This window comes from Amborella trichopoda, chromosome 12 (genome assembly GCF_054954075.1).
Source record: "Amborella trichopoda isolate Santa Cruz 75 chromosome 12, AtrichopodaSantaCruz75HAP2 v2.0, whole genome shotgun sequence".
In the NCBI taxonomy this organism is placed as follows: Eukaryota; Viridiplantae; Streptophyta; class Magnoliopsida; order Amborellales; family Amborellaceae; genus Amborella; species Amborella trichopoda.
This window is the reverse complement of record NC_142347.1, coordinates 7,449,738-7,474,703: the sequence shown is the minus strand read 5'-3', so window position 1 is coordinate 7,474,703 and position 24,966 is coordinate 7,449,738. Positions and strand designations below refer to the sequence as shown.

The 24,966-nt window shown below is 38.0% G+C and overlaps 1 protein-coding gene across 3 annotated transcripts; it reads left to right on the top strand.

Annotated features, from left to right (window-relative positions):
• The first annotated feature begins 9,900 nt into the window (after positions 1-9,900).
• On the top strand, positions 9,901-15,139 carry LOC18433603 (receptor protein kinase-like protein ZAR1). 3 transcript variants are annotated; one of them, XM_011624781.3, is made up of 3 exons: positions 9,901-10,506; positions 11,128-12,603; positions 14,019-15,139. In XM_011624781.3, exons 2-3 carry the CDS (start codon positions 11,130-11,132, stop codon positions 14,660-14,662), a joined length of 2,118 nt encoding a protein of 705 aa, XP_011623083.2. In that variant the 5' UTR covers positions 9,901-10,506; positions 11,128-11,129; the 3' UTR covers positions 14,663-15,139. The 3 variants fall into 3 exon arrangements, with proteins under 3 accessions (XP_011623083.2, XP_088709485.1, XP_006843749.3); XM_088853359.1 differs by lacking the exon at positions 9,901-10,506 and adding an exon at positions 10,534-10,774; XM_006843686.4 differs by lacking the exon at positions 9,901-10,506 and having other exon boundaries at positions 10,966-12,603.
• Positions 15,140-24,966: the final 9,827 nt, after the last annotated feature.

The window sequence follows — 24,966 nt, the reverse complement described above, 5'->3', positions numbered from 1 at the left end:
TGCATCTCATTGTGAAGATGACACGTACCAAATTTCATAATCATAAAATTTGTAGAAAAAATTAAAAATAAAATACTCTGAGGCTTCAGATCAAGATCAAACAGTCAGTGGCTCACTTGATCTAAATCAAACGGCTGGATGGAGGGGAAAGTATGTATCTTCTATGTTTTAGGGGAAGCATAGAAACCTTTCCCTTATACTATTTGATCCATTATAATATTTAATAGGACTTGGTTTTTGCCCACCACTCTCTCTCTCTCTCTCTCTCTCTCTCTCTCTCTCTCTCTCTCTAGTGCGTTAACATGAAGTTTCTATGGGATTCTCCCTGCTGGTGACTTTCATAGATTCTGGGTGAAAGTAAAAATTGGTAGCTTGAAAGCTGAGAACCCTGTTTGATAAACTTTGGTGCTACTACTTTCTCGTAATGTTGATGCTGGCAAAGCACCAAACTGCCCATTTTAAATGTTCATTACATATTTTCATAATTTAATGCGCGTGATGTACATTTTTTAATATGATTTCTTGCTACTACCTATCTAATGGATTTCTTACAATGTCTGGTTAAGATTGAAATTTAATCTCACATCTATGTAACTTAAGAAATTTGATCTTCAACGAAGTATCACAAATTATTTTACTACAAGAATAACATCAATAAATTGTACATCCAAATATGCTAATCCCAAAACTCTGAATGCTTGAAATACAAGCATACTACAGCATTGTGTGCACTGCATAATATATATTAAAAAAGAGCAAATTTCATAAGAGAAATCAACATGCCACAACATCTTAAGCAAAAATTAAACTAAACAAATACACCAGTTAAAAGAATAAAAAACAGAAGATAGCCAATAAAATCCCAAATCTCTCTTTCAGAGTCTTCAAACAACTAAAACCATACAGAGAGAGAGTCATTAACCCAAAACCACTCAACATAAAAAGAAATATACTAGAAAGGTGGAACATTAACTTTATGATTAAAACCCTAAATCACATAAGCAAAAGCAAGCCTCTCAATACAATGCCACATACTCTTGGAGCCCAAAAACCCTAGATTGAAACCAAGCAGAAGAAACCTAGATATTATGAAAAAGAAAGAAGTAACTTTGTAGAGAGAGAGAGAGAGCTATACAATTATGAAAACGAGAGAAGATACCTTTTAGAGAGAAAAAAGAGCAAACTTCCTCCTAATAACAATCCCCACACAAGGGGTAGAGGAACTGAGATAGCAAATGAGAGAGAGAGAGAGAGAGAGAGAGCATGTGAGAGAGTACCTGGTTGAGGGCACTAGGGCTTTTGTTATTGCGAGCAGGAACGAAGGAACATTGGACAGTAACGTCAATACGAGCGAGAGAAGAGAGCCAGAGTTTTTTCAGGGTTCTTGCCTGTTAACTTTTTGTGAAACTTGCAGACATGGGCTGCAACTTACCCAATGGAATAGTGTTGGGGAAAAGTTTGTTCCAACTTTCCAACATTTTACTATTCTCAAACTAGAGAAAGCTACAACATAAGGGAAAACTCCCCTGTGTGTTTCTTTTTGCCGAGTGTTATGAACTTATTTACTAAGATAGTGAGTTCCCCATCCGGATTCAAGACCATTTTAGGGTAAAGAAAGTTTTGGAAAGGAAATTCTTAGAAAAAAATAAATTATAATTATGGTTTTTAACTATAGAAAGAATCTTCTTATTTTTGTGGGGCAAGAGAACTAAAAATATTAAAGGGAGAGATTAAAGTATGTATTCTATCTCTCTGATAAGATAGACAATATTGGAAAGATTATATTATCTTTTCATTGAGAGAGTGGTGTTTAAATACAAATTATAACAATATGAGTGAATTACTAATCCCTTGATTGTAGAGATTTTCCTAACAATATGGATGGACGATTAATCCCTTGATTGTAGGGATTTTTCTAATAATACATTGTTGATTATCCACATGGTTTACATTAGCAGCAGATATATACGGTTAGGGGGCTGAGTCTTCATCAACTAATGTGGCAGGCCATATCGTAAGACTCCCCTTAAGTTGAAGTGTGAGTGTGAATAACACGCAGCTTACTTAATAGAAAATAAAATTGAGCGTTGTCGAGTACCTTACTCAATATATCTGCAAGTTGAAGTTCGGTGGAGATATGAGAAGTATGGATTAGCCCATTTTGGATCTTTTCTCTAATGAGATGGTAATCGATCTTAATGTGTTTCGTCCTCTCGTGAAAAACTGGATTTACGGCGATGTGAAGAGCTACTTGATTGTCATAGTGGAGATGCATTGGCTGAGGATGATGGATGCCCAAATTTGAAAATAATGTTTTTAACCATGTGGATTCACGGGCAGTGGTTGCCATGGAGCGGTATTCAGCCTCGGCTGATGAACGCGAGACAGTAGATTGTTTCTTCATTCGCTATGACACTGGGTTGGTCCCAAGATAAGTAATATTACCCATCGTGGAGCGTCGTGTAGTTGGGCAGCTAGCCCAATCAAAATCACATTAGGCTGATATTTGTAATGAGTTGTTTGAAGACAAAATGAGTCCTTAGCTAGGTGTCCCTTTAAGGTAGCATAGAATTCGTTGTGCAGCTACAAGGTGAGGCTCTCGGGGCTGGTGCATATATTGACTAAGAGTGTGAACAGCAAAATTAATGTCGGTATGAGTGATAATGAGGTAGCTGAGCCGCCCAATGAGTCTTATGTAGGACTCTAGGTCTGAAAGTAACTTGTTGTTATCATATTAGAGTTTTAAATTCTACTCCATAGGAAAGAATACAGGTTTAGAGCTTAAGAAACAATTGTTTCTTTTAAGATAGCAAGGGTGTTTTTTTGCTGAGTAAGTAGAAGTCCTTGAGGTGACCTGGCTACTTCGATCCCAAGAAAATATTTGAGTTTACCAAGGTCTTTGATGTGAAACCTTTGTTTTAGAAAATCTTTGAGCTTTTAAATGTGAGCCTCATTATTTCTTGTGATGATGATATCATCAATGTACACTAGAACAACGGTGATAAACATGCCAAATTTGGAAATGAGTAAGGAGTAATCTGGAGATGAATGAGTAAGGAGTAACCTGGAGATGATTGTTTGAAACCAGCATAAAATGAGTGCATGTGAGAATTTTTTTAAACCATTCCTTGAGACTTGTTTTAGCCCATAGAGAGATTTTTGAAGTCGACAGACTTTGTTCTCTCCCTCTCGAGCAAACCCTTATTGGCATATAGACTTCTTCATCTAAATTGCCATGCAAGAAAACGTTGTTGATATCAAACTGGTAGAGATTCCAATTTTTACAGGCTGCAATAGCAAGCAGGCCCTTGACTGTAACTAGCTTGGCGACGGGTGTGAAGGTTTCTTGATAGTCTAAACCTTCTTTTTGGGTGTACCCTTTATTAACCAATCACACCTTATGTCGTTCGATGGTCCCATCTGCTTTGTACTTTATCTTAAATACACATTTGCATCCAATGGGCCGTTTTCCAGGAGGTAGAGCTTGTATGGTCCAGGTCTTGTTTAACTTAAGAGCCTTTATCTCTGCAGCCATTGCTTCACGCCTAAGAGGGTTTTAACAACTCGAGAGAAATTCATGGGTTCTTCATGGGAACATATAATGGAGACAAAAGCTTTATGAGTTGTCGAAAAATTGTTTGGAGTAAGAAAAGGTTGTATAGGGTAAGCTTTACCTGAGGGTGGCGTGATGGAGAAGAGCCCTTGATGTGATAGATTGTAATCGACAATAGAGCATATGTAGTCCTGAAGTTTCTATGGCTTAACATGAGTGTGAGTGGATCGGCGAAGAATAGGTTGTGGTGACAAGTCGTGATTAAGGACTTGATGTGAGGTAGGAATTTGAGGAGCCTCTTGATGACTTGTTTCAACGATGGGTAGAGATAAGTCATGGGTGGTATCATGAGCTGGTTTGGGGATGACAGCATGAGTATGAGTTGAGACAGGTTGTAAATATTTGAATGAGAATTCATTTTCTCTGAAAATGACATCCCTACTGGTATAAATGGTTTTGGTGTCAAGGTTAAACACTATGTACCCTCGTTGCGCAAGGGGGTTTCCTACAAAGATGGACCGTTTGGATCGTTGATCAAATTTATAGCATTGAGTATCATTGTTATGCACGTAACAAAGACACCCAAACACACGAAAATGATCATAAGTGGGTTGTTTTTAAGAGAATCTCATAAGGAGTTTTTTCAGAGAGAATTGGTGTGGGCATTTGGTTCATAAGGTAACATGCTGTTAAAACACATTCAACCCAAAATTTTATGCGTAGGTTTGCTTGAAATCGCAATGCTCGGACAACCTCTAAGAGGTGTCGACGTTTGCGTTCAACAGTGCCATTTTGTTGTGGGGTATGAACATAGGTTCGTTGATGCACGATTCCAAGTTTATTGAATTAGCTTTGCTTGGCATTGAACACGAATTCAATTTGATTATCTGTTCGGATTTGGTAAACATGATATTGGAACTGGGTTTTAACCATGTTAAGGAAATGAGATGAAAATTTGTATGTTTCGGACTTGAATCTCATGTGAAATTGTACTTCTATATATATATATATATATATATATATATTCAAATAACCACTTAATGTATGAATTCTAAAAAAAAATCAAATTGTACTCTTTTTTTTTACATTCAAATAACCACTTAATGTTTGAATTAAAAAAAAAAATCAACTCTAACTTGAAACTTTGGGATATGACTTTCACTATATCAAAAAAAAAGTTAAATATTTTTTTTAGGTTCATCTCATTGCGAAGATGAAAAATTAAAAATAAAATACTCTGAGGCTTCAGATCTAAGATCAAACAGTCAGTGGCTCACTTGATCTAAATTAAACGACTGGATGGAAGGGAAAGTATATATCTTCTATGTTTTAGGGGAAGTATAGAAACATTTCCCTTATACAATTTGATCCATTATAATATTTAATGGGATTTGGTTTTTGCCTACCTCTCTCTTTGGGGGAAAGCGTTTGATAACTTTCTGTGCAGTTTCTATAAGATTCTCCCTGCTGATAACTTTCCTAGACTCTGGGAGAAAGTGAAAATTATGTGCGGTGTCTATAAGATTCTCCCTGCTGGTGACTTTCCTAGATTCTAGGAGAAAGTGAAAATTGGTAACCTGAAAACTGGAAACATATTTGATAAACTATGGTGATGCTACTTTCTCGTAATGTTAGTGCTGGGAAAACACAAAACTGCCTATTTTAACCATTCATCACGTATTTTCATAATTTGATGTGCGTAATGTATATTTTTTAATATGATTTCTTACTACTACCTATCTAATGAATTTCTTACAATGTATAGTTAAGATTGAAATTTAATTTTACATCTATGTAACCTAAGAAATTTAATCTTGAGTGAAGTATCACAAATAGTTTTACTACAAGAACAACCAATAAGACTTTAAAGCTCTCTCTCAGAGAATTCAAGCAACTATAATCAAATAAAAAGAGAGAGAGAGAGAGAGAGAGCGAGAGAGCCATTAACCCAAAACCCTCAACATAAGAAGAAATACACTAGAAAGGTGGAACATTAACCTTATGATTAAAACCATAAATAACATAAGCAAAAACAAGCCTCTCAATACAATGCCACAGACTCTTGGAGCCCAAAAACCCTAGATTGAATCAAGGAGAAGAAACCTAAATGTCATGAAAAAGAAAGAAGTGACTTTGTAAAGAGAGCTATACAATCATGGGAACGAGAGAAGATACCTTTTAGAGAGAGAAACGAACAAACTTCCTACTACTAACAATCCCCACCCAAGGGATAGAGGAATTGAGAGAGAGAGAGAGAGAGAGAGAGAGAGCTGATGAGAGAGCACCTGGTTGAGGGTGGTAGGCCTTTTGTTGGTGTGAACAGGGATGAAGGAACATTGGGCGGCAGCTTCAATGCGAGCGAGAGAAGAGAGCCAGAGTTTTCTCGGGGTTCTTGCCCATTAACTTTTTGTGAAAGTTGCAAAGCTGGGGGTGGACATGGACCACAACTTTACCCTACAGAATAGTGTTCGGGGAAAAGGTTCGTTCCGAGTTTCTACCTTTTTACTGTTCCCAAATTAGGGAAAGCTACAACATGGGAGAAAGTCGGGGACTTTCCCACCCATTCACCGTTATCAAACACCCCTTGTGTGTTTCTTTTTTTCGAGTGTTATAGACTTATTTACTAAGACAGTTGAGTTCTAGACCAGAATTCAAGACCATTTTAGGGTAAAGAAAGTTTTGGAAAGGCAATTTTTAGAAAAAATAAATTATAATTATCATTTTTAATTATAGAAAGAATCTTCTTATTTTTATGGGGCAAGAGAACTAAAAATATTAAAGGGAGAGATTGAAGTATGTATTCTCTCTCTCAGTGTTTAAATATGCAGCAAATTTATAGAAGACTTCCCTTCTACAACTCTCAACAAGTTTGGTACTTCATACATGTTAGAAACTTGGTTAGCAAGAAGTGTTTACTACGCTTTTGATAAAGGGAAATAGATGAGGAAATTGTTCCCACAGAGATAACCTTGTAATTTTTATGGTTTTGTTTTTTTTCCAAATCAAGTAATAGTTAATCAACTTGGGAAAAATATTTGAATTATTTTATGGCATAGTGGATATCGTCTTTGATGGCATGTGGTTTTTCCTTTCCTTTGAGGGTTTTGATGTAAATCTTAAATGATATGATTGATTTCTACTTTCTTGCAAATATGCATATTTGAGTCGAAACATACTCAAATTCGGATGCGAACTAGGTTTCGATAACCCGGTCGTTTTGATGTATGGCATGCATCACGACGTGGCCCGAGACAAGAGAATCTCTGCAGAGAAGATGAGCTGAAAAGCATGAAAATCAAAATTTTGAAAGAAGACATCTCGTACTTTATGAAGTCATAACTTGAGATCCGAGTATCAAACCATTGCAAGTACAGGTCCATTGCGACCGCATCGCGAAGGGGGTATAGTTTGGTATAATTTTTTCCCTTAATTGAGGGTTGGATAACACAAATTTCAATGTTGGAAATGGAAAGATTTTCAGGTCGTCGAAATCCCATTTTCCAGCGACTTTCCAAATTTAGAATGTGCTCAAATGGAAATCAAATCGGACAAAGTTTGGTGCAGAATGATCATGACAATGTCCTCTTTTACTCGTGATCAAAATAAGGACTTGAAACATCATGGATCGCACTACATTGGTGGTCGGAGTTTATGGACACGGCCGGATTTTTGTCCCTCGGGAAAAATATGTCTCAATACGATCAAAAGGCATCAAAATGTTCATGATAGATTAAGGATCGATTCTATGACGAATGATCGCCCAAGTCACCACTGCAAAGGTCCGGAAAAGCTCTTGAAGTCTAGCAATAGCGAGAAGTCCCTTCAAGGAGGGATGGTTTCTCCATTTGCTCAAAAGATTGAAAAGGTATTTTGGTCATTATGCTCAAAAACGGGATTTTATGTTAATTCATTTAATATGTAATTTTCAGCAATTTGGCTTAGTTTTGAACATTCCACCTATGTTTGGGGGTTGCTCTATATAAACAAGCTTACGTCAATTGTAAAAGGGCTGGATCATTCGTGAATGAAATTGAGGCATTAGATTGTGTCCACTTGGCTATGCTTCTAACTCTTGGATCCAGTGGTTAGGAGAGAGAAAAATTTTAGAGAGAAACTACCCCTAGCCGATACACCCTAGCCTACACTGTAGCCCCTGCATCTCAGTCTAGACCTTAAACCACCCATATTCATACACCGTAGCCTACCCCGTGATCCATGCACACCAACCTTGATTTGTGGTTGACCATTCTCTCTCTCTCTCATGTGAAAACAAAGAGGTTAAGACGGCGTACCTAGGCTAGGTCACACCTCAAGCCTACTCTCTCTCCTATGTATCTCCTATTTCCTCTTTTTTTCTCTCCCAACTGCATCATTCCCGCACAGTAACTCGAAACTACAGCAAACCTGCGGCTTCGTCTCTTCTCCCTTTTCTCCCGTCTCTCTTCGCGCTTTTTTCTCTTTTACTGCGAACGAAGCCGCAACACCCACGGCCCCGTCTCTCTCTCGTTCTCGTCATGCATTAAATCTCAGAGCCGCAGCACATGCATCCTCGTCTCTCTCTACACTCTTCTCTTCCTCACGACAACTCGAAGTCACAGTAGAACTACAGCCCCGTTATTCTCTCATCTTTTTCTTCTCTCCATTGCTTAGTGCGTGAACGCAGCAAACTTGCAGTTCCGTTATTCCCTTCCTCTTTCTATTATCTCCTTTGCTTTGAGCGTGACCATAGTAAACCTTCAGCTCCATTCTTTCTCTCTCATGCTACGCCCCGTTTCATACGGAAACCGTGGTAATGCACACTCTCAACTTCTTGTAACCCCATTCTTCCCTTCATTCTTTCTCGGAATGGGCCCAAAAAGACACGGTTGAAAGTAGTGAGAAAAGATATGGGGACTTATGGCCTCACTATGGGTATGGCCTTTAGTAGAGAAGAATAATGTATCAGGATTCATGTAACCGACATCAATTAGTTAGGAAAAAGCTTTGTTATTTTCATCTCTAATTATAAAAATTTAAACTCTAAAATAGTTCAAATCAAGTAGATCTATAAATATATGAAAATCTTGAAAATAGATGGTCTAAATCATGTGTTACAAAATGCATTATATCTTGGACTCGAAATCTTTGTTTTTGCCAATATCTATATATCTTGATGCCAAGATAGTCAATTAGAGAGTTTTTCAACATTGAAACTGTCGAAAAATAATTAAAAAAGCAATTCAATTGAAAATGATAGATAGAGAAAGATAGATATGGAAAAAGAAATTTTGTTGATAAGCTTGTGGATAACTAGAGTGATGGTCAATGACATTGAGAATTTTCTCTATGTTTTATAGTGGGTGAGTGAACCCCTCTTATAAGCACTAGAGCTTATCCCCTTGCTACATATGACAGATTTTGTATCCAATGGTTTAGATTTCTCTTTGTCCATATCAATAGCTAAGCCTGCTTTTCTTTTTTTTTTATTCTCTCTCACTCTTACCCCAAAGAAAAACGTTTAGTTTCATTTGACCGTTAGAAAATCATTGATGGGTGGTTAAGAAAAACGAAAAAAAGAAAATGAGATTGACCATAAAAGATAGTCAAAAGATTTGAATACAATGAGACCATTATAGCAAGTATATAATATAATTAAAGTAAATTAAATGCATTAAAAAATAGAATGTAAGATAGGGACCATGAACACTATTGTAGTCGTAAGGCCTTAGTGACCATACTTCAACAAGTCTTTTTTTATGAATTTTTTGAGATGCACCTTAAATCTAAAGTTTCATATTGCAACCTTATATAAACTAAATGGTATACAATGAGACCATTTATTTTTCATACAAGGAGGTCACAATTACTTACAATCATCTGATGTGAAACCTGATTGCGTAAGTATGTCACAAAGTTTGAAAAAAAAAATTTAAACTTTACGTTTAGTCAATGAAATAAATACAGTTACTCAAATTCACATCTAATTGTCAAGATTAATTGTGATCACCTTGTACCAAAAGTAAAAAAAAAATTTGTTTCATGCGAACTGGATCGCATTTTTACATATGCAGTCCAGAAAGTGTAAAGCATCCATCTTAAAGATAGATGCAAGTAGGTGTTCCATCTAAAAATAATGGAAACTAACAGTCCAAACATTTTCTTACTATAATTGTTATTTCTAGTTTATTATTTTTTTATATTCATGATTTCTATGCTAGAGATTTCATGTCCTTACAAATTGAGTCATAAAATCCATCTTAAAAATAAATTTATTAAGGGGTCCACATTTGTACATATGTGGGTTTCGCAGCATAGAAACCGATTCACTACATACAAATATCTTCCCACATAAAAATAAAAAAAAGGCTATGACAGAATTTTAGAACAAATATTGGCTCAATAGTGCCGTTGTGATGAATGTGGAGGTCTCTAGGTTATTTTAGATATTTCTGAATGTTTGAGGGTGTTATTAGTCATCATTACTAAAAAGAGAAAGCTGGGCAATTTCCCATAATGAGAAACGGCTACTTTCGGTTTCCGACCCACAATCAGCATCTCTCTCTTCTCTGCAACTCTCTCTCTCTCTTCCAAAGCAACATTTCAAGGAAAACTCAACTCTCTCTCTCTCTTTCCCCCATTTTCATCAGCAAAAAAAGCTCTCTGCATCTCTCTCTTTCTCTCTCTCTCCATTTCATCAATAAGCAAAGCTCGCTGCGGTCCTCTCTCTCTCTATGTAGAGATACTTTGGTTTTGGACTGATAAACTTCACACTCTCTCTCTCTCTCTGTCTCTCTCTCTCAAGTCTGCTTCAACTATTTCTTTCTCCCCAAATTGTCTGCTGCGACTTTCTCTCTCTCTCTCTGAATGCAGTAAAAACCCCCATCTGAAGTAAGAGTATCTCTAAATCTGTTGGGGTCCCCAATTTTAACGGTCATAATCATATCCCCTGTTAGAGAGTTCATCAATCAAAAGAGGTAAGATAGATGCCTTTTTGCTTTACTAAAGAGTGGAGGAATCTCCTTTTCTCTTCTCCTCTTTTTCTTAACAAGCTTCAAAACAATTCTATTTTCTTGAATCTTGAGTTTTGCATTTACTTCCTGATGCTTTTTCAGAGATTAAGTCAAATAAAACGCATGCAAGTGCATCCTTTAAAGTTTGAGGCTTTAACAGTGTTTTGGGTTTTAATTTAATTTGTTTTTCTTACATTTTCTGTTACTTTTTGTTACCACAACTGCGGTAAAGGTAAGATTCTGCAAAAAATTTCTATTATCTCTTTCAAGTATCCACAGGCCATGTTTTTCTCTCTTTTTATTGTGGTTTTAATGGATTCAAATGGTTAATTAGTCGCCGATTTGCTCTCTAGCTCTCTGTGTCTCTCTCTTGAAAGTTCAGTAAAAAAGACCTGCAACAACCATCTAATATTCCATTTGGAAGTTTCAGTCTTTCGCACCTTATCCGAGTTCTCTGTTCTGGGTTTTCTACTTTCGATGAAGAAAATTCTGTATATCTCTCTGAGGACTGCCATTAAAAGAGCTTCATTTGGGTTAGTACAGTCCCTTTGAGTTTGAGGTGACTTCGAATGACTGGTTTTGCAGGAATGGTGCATGTGCTGGTATGTCTGTTCTTATTACTCTGCAACTTTAGCAACCCTGCTGGATCTGTAAACAAAGATGGGATAGCTTTATTATCATTCAAGGAAGCCATTAAAGAGGACCCTGAGAATGCTTTAGCTAACTGGAATACATCTGATGAGACCCCATGTTCATGGAATGGGATTGCATGCAAAGATAACAGTGTCGTCTCTCTGAGCATTCCCAAGAAACGCCTTCTTGGCATTCTCCCTTCTGTTCTTGGTTCTATTTTCTCCCTGCGCCATTTAAATCTTCGAAACAATAGGCTTAATGGAAGCATTCCCCCTGATCTATTCAAGGCCGAATCTCTTCAAAGCATTGTCTTCATCGGAAATTCTCTCTCTGGTTCTCTCCCTGAGTCTATAGGGAAGCTCAGGTACCTTCAAATCCTCGATTTGTCGGAAAATACTCTCTCTGGATCCATCCCGTCGTTTCTCTCTAACTGCAGCAGGCTGAAGTCTCTGGTTCTTAGCCATAACAATTTCACAGGTATGCTTCCTCTTGGGTTTGGTAATGGCTTCCCAATTCTTGAAAAGCTCGATCTTTCTTATAATGCTCTGAATGGCTCTATTCCTAGTGATATGGGGAATTTGTCAAGCCTTCAAGGAACTGTGGATCTCTCTCACAATTTCTTCTCTGGCTCAATCCCTCCATCGCTTGGTGATCTCCCTGAAAAGGTCTATATCGATCTCACATATAATAATCTTAGTGGACCAATTCCTCAGAATGGAGCTCTAATTAGTAGAGGACCAACAGCTTTTATTGGGAACCTGGAACTTTGTGGTCCTCCTCTGAGAAACCCATGTCCTGGATCTTCTAGTCTCCCTCCAACTTCTACCATCCCTAATTTGCCAAATAATTACTCGCCTCCATCAAGTGACGTTGACAAGAGTGACAATAAGCACCGGAGGTTTAGTAGGGGACTGATAATTTCTATTGTAGTGAGTGATGCTGTGGCTATAGCCTTGATTGCACTGGTTTTTCTCTTCTGTTATTGGAGAGTGGTTTCCTGCCATGGCCAAAAGGAAGAGGTTTCTGAATCTGATAAGGGTAGAAAGGGTAAAAGGGATTGTTTGTGCTTCCGAAAAGAAGAATCAGAGACTCTTTCTGAAAATGTTGAGCAGTTTGATCTGGTAGCTCTTGATGCTCAAGTCGGTTTTGATCTCGATGAGCTTTTGAGGGCCTCGGCTTTTGTTTTGGGGAAAAGTGAGATTGGGATTGTATATAAGGTCGTCCTTGAAGATGGGTTAACTCTTGCAGTTAGGAGACTTGGAGAAGGTGGTTCTCAAAGGTTTAAGGAGTTTCAGACTGAGGTTGAAGCCATTGGAAGGCTGAGGCATCCAAATATTGTGACTCTTCGTGCTTATTATTGGTCTGTTGATGAGAAACTGCTCATCTATGACTACATACCCAATGGGAACCTTGATAATGCAATTCATGGTCAGTTATCTATCCCCCAACCGTTTGTTGTTCTTTTGTCGCACGTCTGCAAATTTATATTTAACACATGATAAAGAATTGCTGAATTTCCATTTTTGTTAATTTCTCCATTTATTTTATTGATAAAAAGGAAAAAATTTAAGAAGATTGGTTGTGGCAGGATATGATCAGGAGCTGTATCATGCCTCTAAAATAGTACTGTGCTAACTGCCGAACATATAAACAAGACTAGTGAGGAGAAATAACAAAAACTGTTTGTGCCAAAACAACTGATTGATTAGCTAGTGAAGAGATGTATGGTGGCTTCTTTTTCTCGAATGTTAATGTATGGTGGCTTCTTCTTTGATTCATTTTGAGTATTCTTGATTTTCTAGTTGGGGAATGGGCTTTGAGCGCCCCATTCATTATTGTCCCCCCGTAGGAGTGGTGCACTGAGGTTTTATACAGGTCTATCTCCTGAGTGAGGATTTTTTTATCGAAATTTTGTTTACACACAAACAGTTTTGAGAAAAAAAACTTCTAGTGGCTAGTTGTGAGTACCACTTATTCTATGTAACCTTTGTTCTTATTATCATACAAAAATACAATCAACTTTTTTAAAAAAAAAGGTGGGATCTTAACTGGACTATTATTTCTTCTTGAATTAGCTAGTTCACTTTTTCTAATTTCTTTTCCATTTTAGGCACAAATGATGTGTTGCATTGATGGGTGTGTGTGTTTTTCAATTCTTCAAAAGACTTTATCTTTTAAAAAAAGGAAAAAATTCATATTGCCAAAATAATTTTACAAACTAATGCCTAAAACATGAAGGTTTAAATTCAAAACATATCCAAATTTCCCTTCGTTGAATTGGATACAATGAGACCATTTATCTTTATTACAAGGAGGTCACAATCACTCCTATTCATTAGATGTCAAATTGGACGGCTTGGGCTAGTCACGAAGTCCATAATTTTTTTAAAAAAAAATTGAAGTCTTTTCAATGATACTATTACAATCACCCAATTTGAAATCCAAAGGGCAAGAATGATTGTGACCTCTTTGTACAAAAAGTAAACAGTCTCTTTGTATATTTTCCCTACTAATGGCTAGACTTTTTGTATCTAATTGTTGTTTTGGGAATCATTTTGTACCTGACTGACTTCTTAAAAAAAAAAAAGGAAGTATTATCCCTAATGGGAGGGTTTACAATCTAGAATTTGTCCATGATTTTCTTGATGGTCTTTCAATTTGAACCCAAAAACACTTAGAATCTAGAACTATTTCTTGTTAAGTTTGTCTCCTGTAGGTTGATCAGTTTTCTAGGCACTATATATTTACTGTGGGTTTTCATTAATTGCCTCTGAATCTGGTAGAGGACTGCTGGAATCTATAAGTGCTTCTGAATTTTTGTGTTGTAATATCTCTGGTTACAGGAAAGGCTGGAAATGCAACGTTTTCACCTCTGCCATGGCCTGCTCGACTAAAAATCGCAAGGGGAGTAGCCAAAGCCATGGCTTTTCTTCATGAATTCAGCCCCAAAAAATATGTCCATGGAGATCTCAAACCCAGCAATATTCTTCTCGGCCTAAACATGGAGCCATATGTCTCCGACTTCGGGCTTGGTCGCCTTGCTAATATTGCGGGGAATTCCCCAGAAAACCAATCTGGTAGGGTCACAAGTGAGACCAACAAGTCTGATGTTCCGGCCACTTTGGTAGTGAACCAGGGTTCTTGCTACCAAGCACCTGAAGCTTTGAAGCTATTGAAACCATCTCAAAAATGGGATGTTTACTCTTATGGTGTGATTTTGTTAGAGCTTGTTTCTGGTCGATCTCCTGCTGTTCTTTTGGGTAGTTTGGAAATGGATTTAGTGAAATGGGTTCAGCATTGCATCGAGGAGAAGAAGCAGCTATCTGAAGTTTTAGATCCAGTTTTGATGGAAGACTTAAAGAGAGAAGAGGAGATTTTGGGGTTGCTGAAGATTGCACTGGCTTGCGTTCAGGTAAACCCCGAGAGAAGGCCTTCAATGAGGCATGTATTGGAGATTCTAGAGAGGTTAGTAGGGGCAACCGGTTGAGAGGGAGAAAACTGCGAAGAAACTTTCGAAAAGGCCAAGTAAGGGAAGATCTCAAAGTTACGGAGCCTGATACTGGGGATTCATCTTATGATTCAGGAGTAATCTCAGAGGGAGAGAGAGATGGGTTTCCAGTGGCTGGAGTGCATACTGTAACAATTGCAGGGCTCCTTTTATGGCTGTCCTTATTGTTTTATATACCTTCATGTGCCATTTTCAATTGGGGCTTTGTAATAAAAAGGAAGAGAGCTCTTTCATGGTGGCCATGGTCAGTAGTGTGGATCACCAGAGAGACATTGCTAAAAGAGAGAAAAAGAAGAAAAATGTTGGGAGCCTCCTGTACTACTGTATGTGCAGTTTAACTGGCTTCAAACCTTCTTTACTTTTTTATCTTTCATGTGCTGATGCATACTGTTTGTTTTTAGTATTTTCTGAGCTCTCGACTGTCATAAATGTGGAATGCAAAGTTTTGGTTGGAAATCATTTGTTATTATTATTGCAGCCACCAGCCTTGGAATCCTACAACAACATTGGATGACAGGTCAAAAAGAATTTTTGTTTGGGGCTTTGTCTTGGTGGGGAAAAGAAAGCACGTGAAGTCTGAGTCTTCCCGTAATTTTTTTATATGGTGTAGGGTTAGGGTTTCAATCTTTGAAGAATAATGGTTGGTGATGGGAAGAAACCAAACTTGCCTGAATTTGACCCAACAAATTAATTGTCATAAATTGTAGCATGGCCCAATCTCTCTCTCTCTCTGGATAGAACAACAGTGTACCTAAGCTATATATCTATCTATTTATTTAGTTTGTAATAGATTCTCCCTATGAAATCCCAAATATAATATCATGGGGATATCTAGGCTCTATAGGAAGTGCTTTTCTCAGCCCTTCAAGTAGAGGTGGCAATGGACAGGGTGGCCTGGTCAGGTTGGCCCCAGCTCTAAAACCTAGGGCCTGGGCTACTGAATATGCCTGGAGTACCATACCTTGGCCAGGCCAAGACATGCCCTACCCAGCCCTTATTTATTCATCTTTTTTGCTTTGTTTTCTTTAATTTTACGCAAGTCTGGCCCTGATAAGGCTTGGGCTGGCCCTTGTGGGAATAGAACTGGGCCAGGCCAAGACATGCCCTACCCAGCCCTTATTTATTCATCTTTTTTTGCTTTGTTTTCTTTAATTTTACCAAGTCCCGCCCTGATATGGCTTGGACCGGCCCTTATGGGAATAGAGCTGGGCTAGGGTTAGGGCTCGCCCGTCCCTTGCTAGCCCTACCTTCAACTATATCTTATTTATCAAAATGGGTAATCATCAACTTTGTGAGCTTTGGCCCTTTGGACTGTTAGCCCCACTTAATTTGTAAGCCATGAACCCCACAGAACTAGATAGTGCCCCCTCATTGTGGTCTCAATGGGAAAATCCTTTGCCCCATTGGCAACTCTTTTACTGGGGAATAATGATAGTAGCTCTGTCTCTGCTATTCCCACCCAAAAAGTCAGTTGGAAAGACATGCGTGCCAGGATTTCCACCCATAGCTTTGGTATGGAAAGGAAACAGGGACCCCTTTTACTCCGCTTTTCTTTTCATTCTAGTGAGGGGGCTGTTTGCTTTTGGGTTATTCAAACCTTTAAAAAAAACCCTATTTTAGCTATCAAACCACTTAATTTTTTATTTTATTTTTTTTTTAGACATTTGTGAGGCTATCTGATGTTTAAAATATCGAACCACTTTATTTGTAGGGCAGTCCAGTAACTGCAACATAAGACTGCCTTACATTTTTTGTCCATCCTTCTTTGTAAGGCGGTCCAATGCTACAAAGATGACACCACCATTCTTCGTAGATTTTTATATTTCAGCAGTATGAGGCTTTCGAACATTAGACCATAGATGCCTAGGAAAAATGGTGGTTCAAAAACAATCCAATTTTCAAAAGCTCGGGCTATTAAAATATAAAAAAAGCCGGTCGGATGTTTGTAACATCGTACTATACAATATTAGGCAAAATATGTGTAGTGGTTTCAACCACATAACATAGGGCCAAGTCTATAGTCCCTTCGGATAGTGCAGGATCCTATAAACAGTATTTGTCATGCTCTTCACCAAGATTACTAGCAAACCTACTCAGATTTCCCACAATATAAGAAACATTGGGTCAGAGTATGATACAAGCAACATTGGGTCAGAGCATGATACATTGCATATCCATACATCTAATGACTATAGCATGGTCTAATTGGCAAACAAAACTACGAAATTATTTTGCAATTGAATATGAGGAACAAATAGGATTATACTGGCTTCCAATCGACGTAATTGAATTTTCGAGAACGTACTCAAATAGTGACAATAAGCTAACACAAAACTGGATGATTTTCTCACTTGAAAAGCCTACAATGCCATACAATCTACAACAATAATGCCATAAGTTTAACACCAAATTTGTCAAAAATAAATAAAATTCAGCAAGCTGTAATTGTAGCAATGGTTGCAACAAAGCCCCTTCTTTGAAGTTGTTTCATATGAATTTGTCTTCTCTGTTTGAGACATAAAACACATTATGATGAGTGACAATAGTGTTCCAAAATGAACTTACACACATATAAAGATGTTTCAAAATGAACTTACAAATACGCTTTCCAAACAATTGCTTCTTGCTATCAACACACATCTGCTACCTTTTATGGGTCCAAAGCTTACAGTGTGGTTTGTTCTTAGCCCTGTAAGAGGAAGATAAATTCATATGTTAGCATTTCAATTGAAGCTAATACAAGTGTAAATCAAATACATCAACAATAATGAAGCTAATACAATTGCAAATTAAAATGATGTAAAAGTATGTAGTTGTACCTATCACAAACGAACGACGGACATGACAAGCAAACATGCCCACTACCATTGCAGAGTGTGCATTTCTTTTTTTTCCCTTCGGCTTCTATCTCTCAGAACGAGCTTTCATTCTTTTAGTGGCCGGTCATCCCTTTGTTCGTGCTTGTGCAAGTTCAAAGACATTGCGGCAATGGTTACTTCCACTTGGTGTGTTATTATAACTAGCAGCATTGTCATCTTTATTGCCATGGCTCACAGTGTCATCCTGTGGACCTCTCTTGCACCCAAACTTTTTATCAAACTGACGAATTCCATTTTGTATTACAGACATTACAACCTTTTCATCAAACTGACGAATTCCATTTCGCTCGGAAATGGATCGACTTGCTTGCATAGCCTCATTGTATCTAATGGAGCACGGTAGTCAGATGTTACTTTAATTTGTTCCCCAAAGTCAACAAGAAAAACTCCCTTCTTTACATCCTTGGTTCAACGCCTCATTATATATTGTGGAGGGATTTCAAACATATCTTTCAACATAAAAATCTTTAGGACATGCTTGTAAAGAAGGCCCATCCCCTCAAACAAGTGACAACTGCAAGAAATAGAATTGTCATGGCAATTGAATTTCACTAAGTAGGGTCTAGATCCGATCCTCGGGATTGCCACCTTAAAGGTATCTTCAACTGTCTCTCTCGTAAAATTAAAGCAATTAGCCACATTCCCCAAATATCTTTAAAATCTTTTGAGTATAGATTGTTTATGCATACGACTTAATGAAAGTTGTTGTTTGCAAGAATGGAGTAGTTTGAATATCTTTCAAGGCATTTTCCCTCTCTTTTCGCACCTTCTTATCTTGGACTTTTGCAGTAACTTCTAATAATGTATACATGCTTGTTGTGGGTCTCAAGTACATCTTGAAGTGTATATTCATCCCTTCACTCCTTTGAGTAGAAGACATACCCGCAGTGAACGTGTCAGCCAAGTATGCATCAACTCATTGCATGCGACAACCATAAAGCCTATTGAGTCATTCATTATCTTCCATCTTATGATTCTCAATCATTGATTTCCATCCCAATTCAAATTCTTCAATTGTTGGGCTAGCCACACACCTCCTAAAGATATCTGAATAAGAATGATGCATACACAAGACATGACACATTTTTTCTTTGATTTTCGCAAATATGTGCCACTTACAATAATGATGCTTACTTTGGTAAAAAAACTTATCTCACTGTAAAAGAAATTGAAGAATCTTGATCAGTGAGAATAGCTCCCGGCTGCCATCCACTCATAGCTTCCAACTAGTTTTCGAATACCCATATAAATGATTCTATCTTCTCGTCAAATATTAAGGTAAATCCAAAGAAAGTTGTATTGAAATGGTGATTTACACCAAGTACAGGTGCAAAGAGCATAGCAAACGTATTTGTCTTATATGTGGTATCAAAGGCAACCACATCAGAGAAGCACTGGTAGGAAACTCTAGATGTAGAATCTACCCATAAGATACTGAGAATGTGATCATCATCATCAAATCTCAATCTATCGAAAAATGATGGGTTTGATTGGTTCTTTTTATAGAGCCTTTGCAAAATTAAATTGTCACCTTCTACTCTAAGTTTTCTTCTATCACTTGTTATTTCATTTTGGATGTTCTTTTGTGTACAAGGGACATTGTCGATCCTTCTAGCCTCCTCTATGATATGCCATGAATATATCTAAGTTTAACTATTGCCGAGCTCATTGAATGTAACAATGACTTTGTAACACTCGACAATGATCAGTGTGTGAGAATTAGAAGAGCTTTTCTTGGACTAACTAGATCATGATTGCGATCTAGCTCAATGCTAGTCACTTTTCACTCGTCGTCTTCTTTACACTTATGCACATCCTAACCATGCACCCACATCTTAACTGAGGGAAAACCTTTCCACTTTTATTAAGTTTTTCTTGTTTAAACCTTCCTTCGAGCAAATATAACCCTATAGATCTGTTTAACTTTCTTGTTATGAGTACTCCCCCTGCGAATACCAAAACCTTTGGCCATTGCATAAAACGTAAAGAACTCATATGCATCATCTTCTAATCCAAACATCATTCCTACACATGTTTCTTTTATTTCTTGGCCTTTGTTTGGTGAGCCACAATCACCATCAAGGATTTCATCCATGCTGCATACATTTAGGCATGTGCTAGATGCCACACCAGCTGAATTAATGGGATCCATCTTAGTTTTTTGTCTTACCAACGTGAAACTGTAAAATACAAAAATACATGTATTCAAACCTTCATCGCAAGAAGTCACATTAGTTGATCAATGGAGAAAGAGAGAGAGAGAGAGAGAGAGAGAGAGAGAGAGAGAGAGGTAAAAAAAATTTCATTCAACACTTCCTTTGATAACATAAATTACCAAAACATCAAAAACACAACTGTTATACGTCATTTTTAACGTACTTGTATCACCGGGGTAAATAAGGAGAGAGCCGGTAGTAAACTGGTCCCGCCGGTGCCCAAGATGCCATCGGACCACCGGAACACTATAGCAATAAGCCCAAAATTGGGTGACCTTTGAAGAAGTGTCAGAATGGCCTCAAATTGCATGAGAGGATAGTTTTTTATACTCTAAGGACACTCACAATGTTTTGTCACGTTCTGACAAGTTTTGATATGATCAGGATGAATCTTGGTTTTCAAATCTAGTTCCTTTCATGCTGAAAATTGACCCTATAACTATAGCCCTATTTTTTGGGTTTCAAAATAGTATTAGACCACCACCATTGGATCCAAAATGTCGAAAAAACCCTAGTTACCAAATTTCAGCTCAATCAGACCCTCCAGGACCATTATGGGCCTAACTTATCATAAAAATGTAGGTTTTACAATATTACAGTGCGCCCTCGGTGAACCAGGTTCCACTTATGGAAATTGTGTTTTCTCATTTCGGAATGATTTTTAAATGCTCATAAATCACTCATTTTGAGTCCAATTAAGCTCATATTTGGACACAAGCATAACGAGCTAGATCTCAACCATACGCTTGTTTTTGCATATGACATGCGTTATAGCATGGCCCGAAACAAGAGAATTTATAGAGAGAAGTTGGGTTCAAAACATGAAAATTCAGATTTTATAAAGAAGAACATCCAATTCTTTGAGAGGTCATGACTCAAGATCCCGATGTCAGATATATAGGTTTTGTGAACGATCTGAGGCCAGATGACACAAATTTTAAGGTCGAAAATTGCATACTTTTCTGGTAGCCAGAATCCCATTTTTCGATGATTTCCCAAAATTGGAATGTGCTTAAACGGAGACCAAAATAGACGAAATTTATCACAAAATGATCGTAATAGTAACATCTTCAATTTGTGATAAAAATGAAGGCTTGGAACGCCATAGATTATACCAGATTGGTGGTCAAGGAATCACAAGTTTATAAAACTTGGCCGGATTTTGGGTTCTTCCTTAAAAATCCGTTTCAAGACGATCAAAGGGTATCAAAACATGCGCAATAGTTCAAGCATCGATTCTACGATGATTGATTGCTCGAATTACCATCGTAAGCATCTGAAAAAGCTCCTGAGGCCTAACAATGGCAATAGGCCCCTTATGGAGGGATGGTTTTGTGATTTGTTGAAAAGTGCCTAGAGGTAGTTTGATCATTTGGTCCATAAATGGGGTTGATATTTTAATTCATAAAATGTGTATTTTTTGATAATTTTGGTAGTTTTTTTAGCATTATACCCTTGTTTTGTGGTTTCTCTAAATAAGGAACTCAAGTAATTTGTAATACTCTCTCTTAAACACTTGAGCATTTGGAGTAAATTCTAGAATTCTTAGTCATTTGCAATCAAGCTCTTGCTTGTTCTTTTGCTTTGCTTTCAAGTTCAAGACTCAAGATGAGAGGAGAAAGAAATATATCTTGGAAAGAGAAAATACCCCTAGGAATTCTACACTCCCGAGATCCCCAAAGTTCCAAATCCCATAAGATTCCCAACTCCCAATCCCATACTCCCTAAAACTCCTAGCTTCCATACACCATAGTATCCCATACACCTTAGCATCCCTTCCACTTTAGTCATCCTATACCTTAGCCCTTACCATACACCTTAGTTCCTATACACCATACCTTAACCCAACCCATCTAAACTAGGTACCTAGACCCCTAGACCCTAACCTTGGCCAAAGACCTAGACCTCTCTATCTCATGTGCATGCAAACGTACCGATGAAGGCACACCTAAACCCAATTCCATTTTAGGGCCACTCTCTCTCCTCTCCCTTTTTCTCTCTCTTCTTTCTTTTTTTCTCTCTTTTTGCTCTCATTCTCTCTTCTCTCTTTCTTCCTCTCTCTTCTTTCTCTCTCTCGCACTCTTCTTACTCTCTTTCTCTCTCTCTCTCTCTCAGACTCAAGGTGGGTCCGAGCAACCCCTCCCTCTTTCTTTCTCTCTCCCTCTCTCTGCACTTATTCCCTCTACTTCTTCATCTCTCTTCATTTTCGCTCACCCACTCTTTTTTCTCTATTTGTTACCCTAGTGGGCCTTGTACAGCTATAACCCATCTTTTCTATGCATCGTCAAGGAGGAGGTTTTCTCTTAACAAAAAAGAAGCTGGGTATGATGAGCATTCGATGAGGATCATCATGAGTAAAAAGGAGAGCTTCAAGTGGACATAGTCACGAAGCTATGGGTAAGATTGTCAAAAATAAAAATTGGGCATGGTGAAAACACCAAAGGGCGCCATGAGTAAAAATAAAAGACGGGCATGGTAATGAATTCATGAGTAAAAGTGTTTTAAAAATAGAAAACCGGGTATGGTGAAAACCCGAAAGGGCGACATGAATACAAATAGAAATAAAAGGTGGACGTGACCTCGAAGTCATGGGTAAAAGAGCCTCAATAAAATAAAATAAAAAGAAGTTGGTGAAAACCGTTCTGCAACGCCACTTCTATCCAGTTCAGGTGAAAACCCGAACGAGCATTTGGACTAATAAACATGTTGATACATTAGTCAACCAAAAGCGACTTCAACCAATTACAGTAAAAGTTTGGTAGTTTAGGAATCAATACCCCTTATAGGTACCTTACCATCAAAATAAAAAAGAGCTTAAGAAAAATCCAGCTACTCAGGTCAGCTTTGTTGAAGGGACCCTAAATATCATAACAATTATCAAGATGGCAAGTCAGGATAGCCATTTGATGAAGATATTCTCCAATCCAAGACGTTAACCAAAAACAAGAAGAGCACGTTGACAATTCGAGATAGAAGTTCTTATAAGGCAATTGATTGCCTAGCCGGGATCGATGCCCTAGTTTTGAAGGTAACTGTCTTACTAAGGCTCCCATTGCTGATAGGTTTAGACTTTTCAGACAGCCACCAAAAAGCCCCTGACTAAGCCGGGTATACTAGGTGTAAGCCCCCAAAGAGACCGTCTTACTAAGGCTCCCATTGCCGATAGGTTTTAGACCTTTAGGACAGCCACCAAAGAGCCCCTGACTAAGCTCGGTATATTGGGTGTACGCCCCCAAAGAGACACCCCCTCGTGCCATCAGTCCAAGTCCTGGTGAAGCAGTTCATACACCGATTAAGGGCTCCCCTCGTTTGTCTATCTAAAGAAAAACAGACAGATCAAAGGTTCAGTGTGAAAGGGGAAGGAAGCCATTAAAAGGCCCCACGCCGCTAGCCTTTCAAGAAAAAGATCGAAGGTTTAGTGTAAAAGGGGAAAGAAGCACTTAAGCAAGCTTCCCCCCCCCGCCACTAGCCTTTCAAAGAAAAATCTGATGGCAAGGCCCCCGACTGCCAAACACATAAGGATTTTGATAATATTGTGAAGAAAACCCTTAAGCAAGGCCCTCAGTTATTGGAACCAAAAATACCACTAGATTGGGATCATACCCCAAACGCACCCACTAGTTGGTTCATTAAGAAGTATTGTTGAGTTGGGAAAGTAAGCCCTTCCACAAGGTACTCGGTCAGCATGCTTCCCCAGGAAACGGATTTTGGCAGCATTGGGTTTATCAAGCCCTTCAAAAGCCCCCAATCGCTAGAATTCACTTCGGTCATCCCTAAGGGAAGAAGCTTGGCATAGTTTCCTCCTCAAGGATTATGTTGATGTCGATGATCGAGAAGAAAAAAATTGTTGAGAGATAATAAAAGCGCCTTAGTAAGGATTCGAAAGATGAGCTTTGGCGAGGTCTTGTTTCGAATGTTACACTTCTCACTTCTATCGAAGATCAGCATTCGGTGGGGCAAGTAGTTATACATTATTTTTGACGTACTTGTATCCTTGGGGAGAATAAAGAAAGATCAGGTAGTAACCTGGTCCTGTCGGTACCCAGGATACTGCCAAACCACGAGAACACTGTAATTTTAGATACCCTACGGACAACCACACAGTGTTAGAATGGCCTCAAATTTCATTAGATAGTACCTTTGGATACCCTAAGGACACCAACATATTTTCATCGTGTTCTAATGAGTTTTGATATGATCAGGACGAAACTTGGTTTTCAAATCCAGATCCTATCATGTTGAAAATGAATCCTATAATTATAGCCCCATTTTCTGGATCTAAAAATGGTATAGGACCACTGCCATTAAATCTGAAATATCGAAAAACCCCCAAGTACCAAATTTCGACTCAATCGGATCCTCAAAGACCATTATAGGCCTAACTTACCATAAAATGGTGGGTTTTACATTATTGCGGTGCAACCTCGGTGAACCAGTTTCCATTTATGGAAAATAGGTTTTCTCATTTTTTGATGATTTTCAAATACTCATAACTCGCTCATTTTGAGTCCAATTAAGCTCAAATTCAGACATAAGCTAGATCTCGACGATATGCTCATTTTGACATATGACACGCACATTGGTGTGACCCGAAACGAGAGAATTTCTAGAGAGAATATGGGCGCGAAACATGAAAATTCAGATTTTATAAAAAAGAACATCCAATTCCTTGAGATACCATAGCTCAAGATCTCCATGTCGGATCATCACAAGTATGGGTCCATTGCGATCGTGCTTCGAAGAGCTACAGTTTGATATAAGTTTTTGTGAATGATCAGAGGCCGGATGACACTAATTTTAAGGTCGAAAATGGTATACTTTTCTGATCGTCGGAGTCTCATTTTCCAACGACTTCTCAAAATTGGAATGTGCTTAAACGAAGACCAAAATGGATGAAATTTATCACAATATGATCATGATAGTATCCTCTTCAATTTGTGATCGAAACCAAGGCTTGGAACATCATAGATAGTGCTGGATTGCTGGCCGAGGAATCAAAAGTTTATAGAACTTGGCCGGATTTTGGATTCTTACTTAAAAATCCGTTTCAAGACGATTAAAGGGTATCAAAACATGCGCAATAGTTCAAGTATCGATTCTACGATGATTAATCGTCGGAATTACCATCGTAAACATCCGAAAATATTCCCAATGTCTAACAATGGCAAGAGGCCCCTCATGGAGGGAT

Excerpts from the sequence above, each read along its gene's own strand:
- LOC18433603 (XM_006843686.4), top strand. The coding sequence starts at position 11,112 with ATGACTGGTTTTGCAGGAATGGTGCATGTGCTGGTATGTCTGTTCTTA. Across the intron at positions 12,604-14,018 it reads CCTTGATAATGCAATTCATG|GAAAGGCTGGAAATGCAACG; the intron begins GTCAGTTATCTA and ends CTCTGGTTACAG.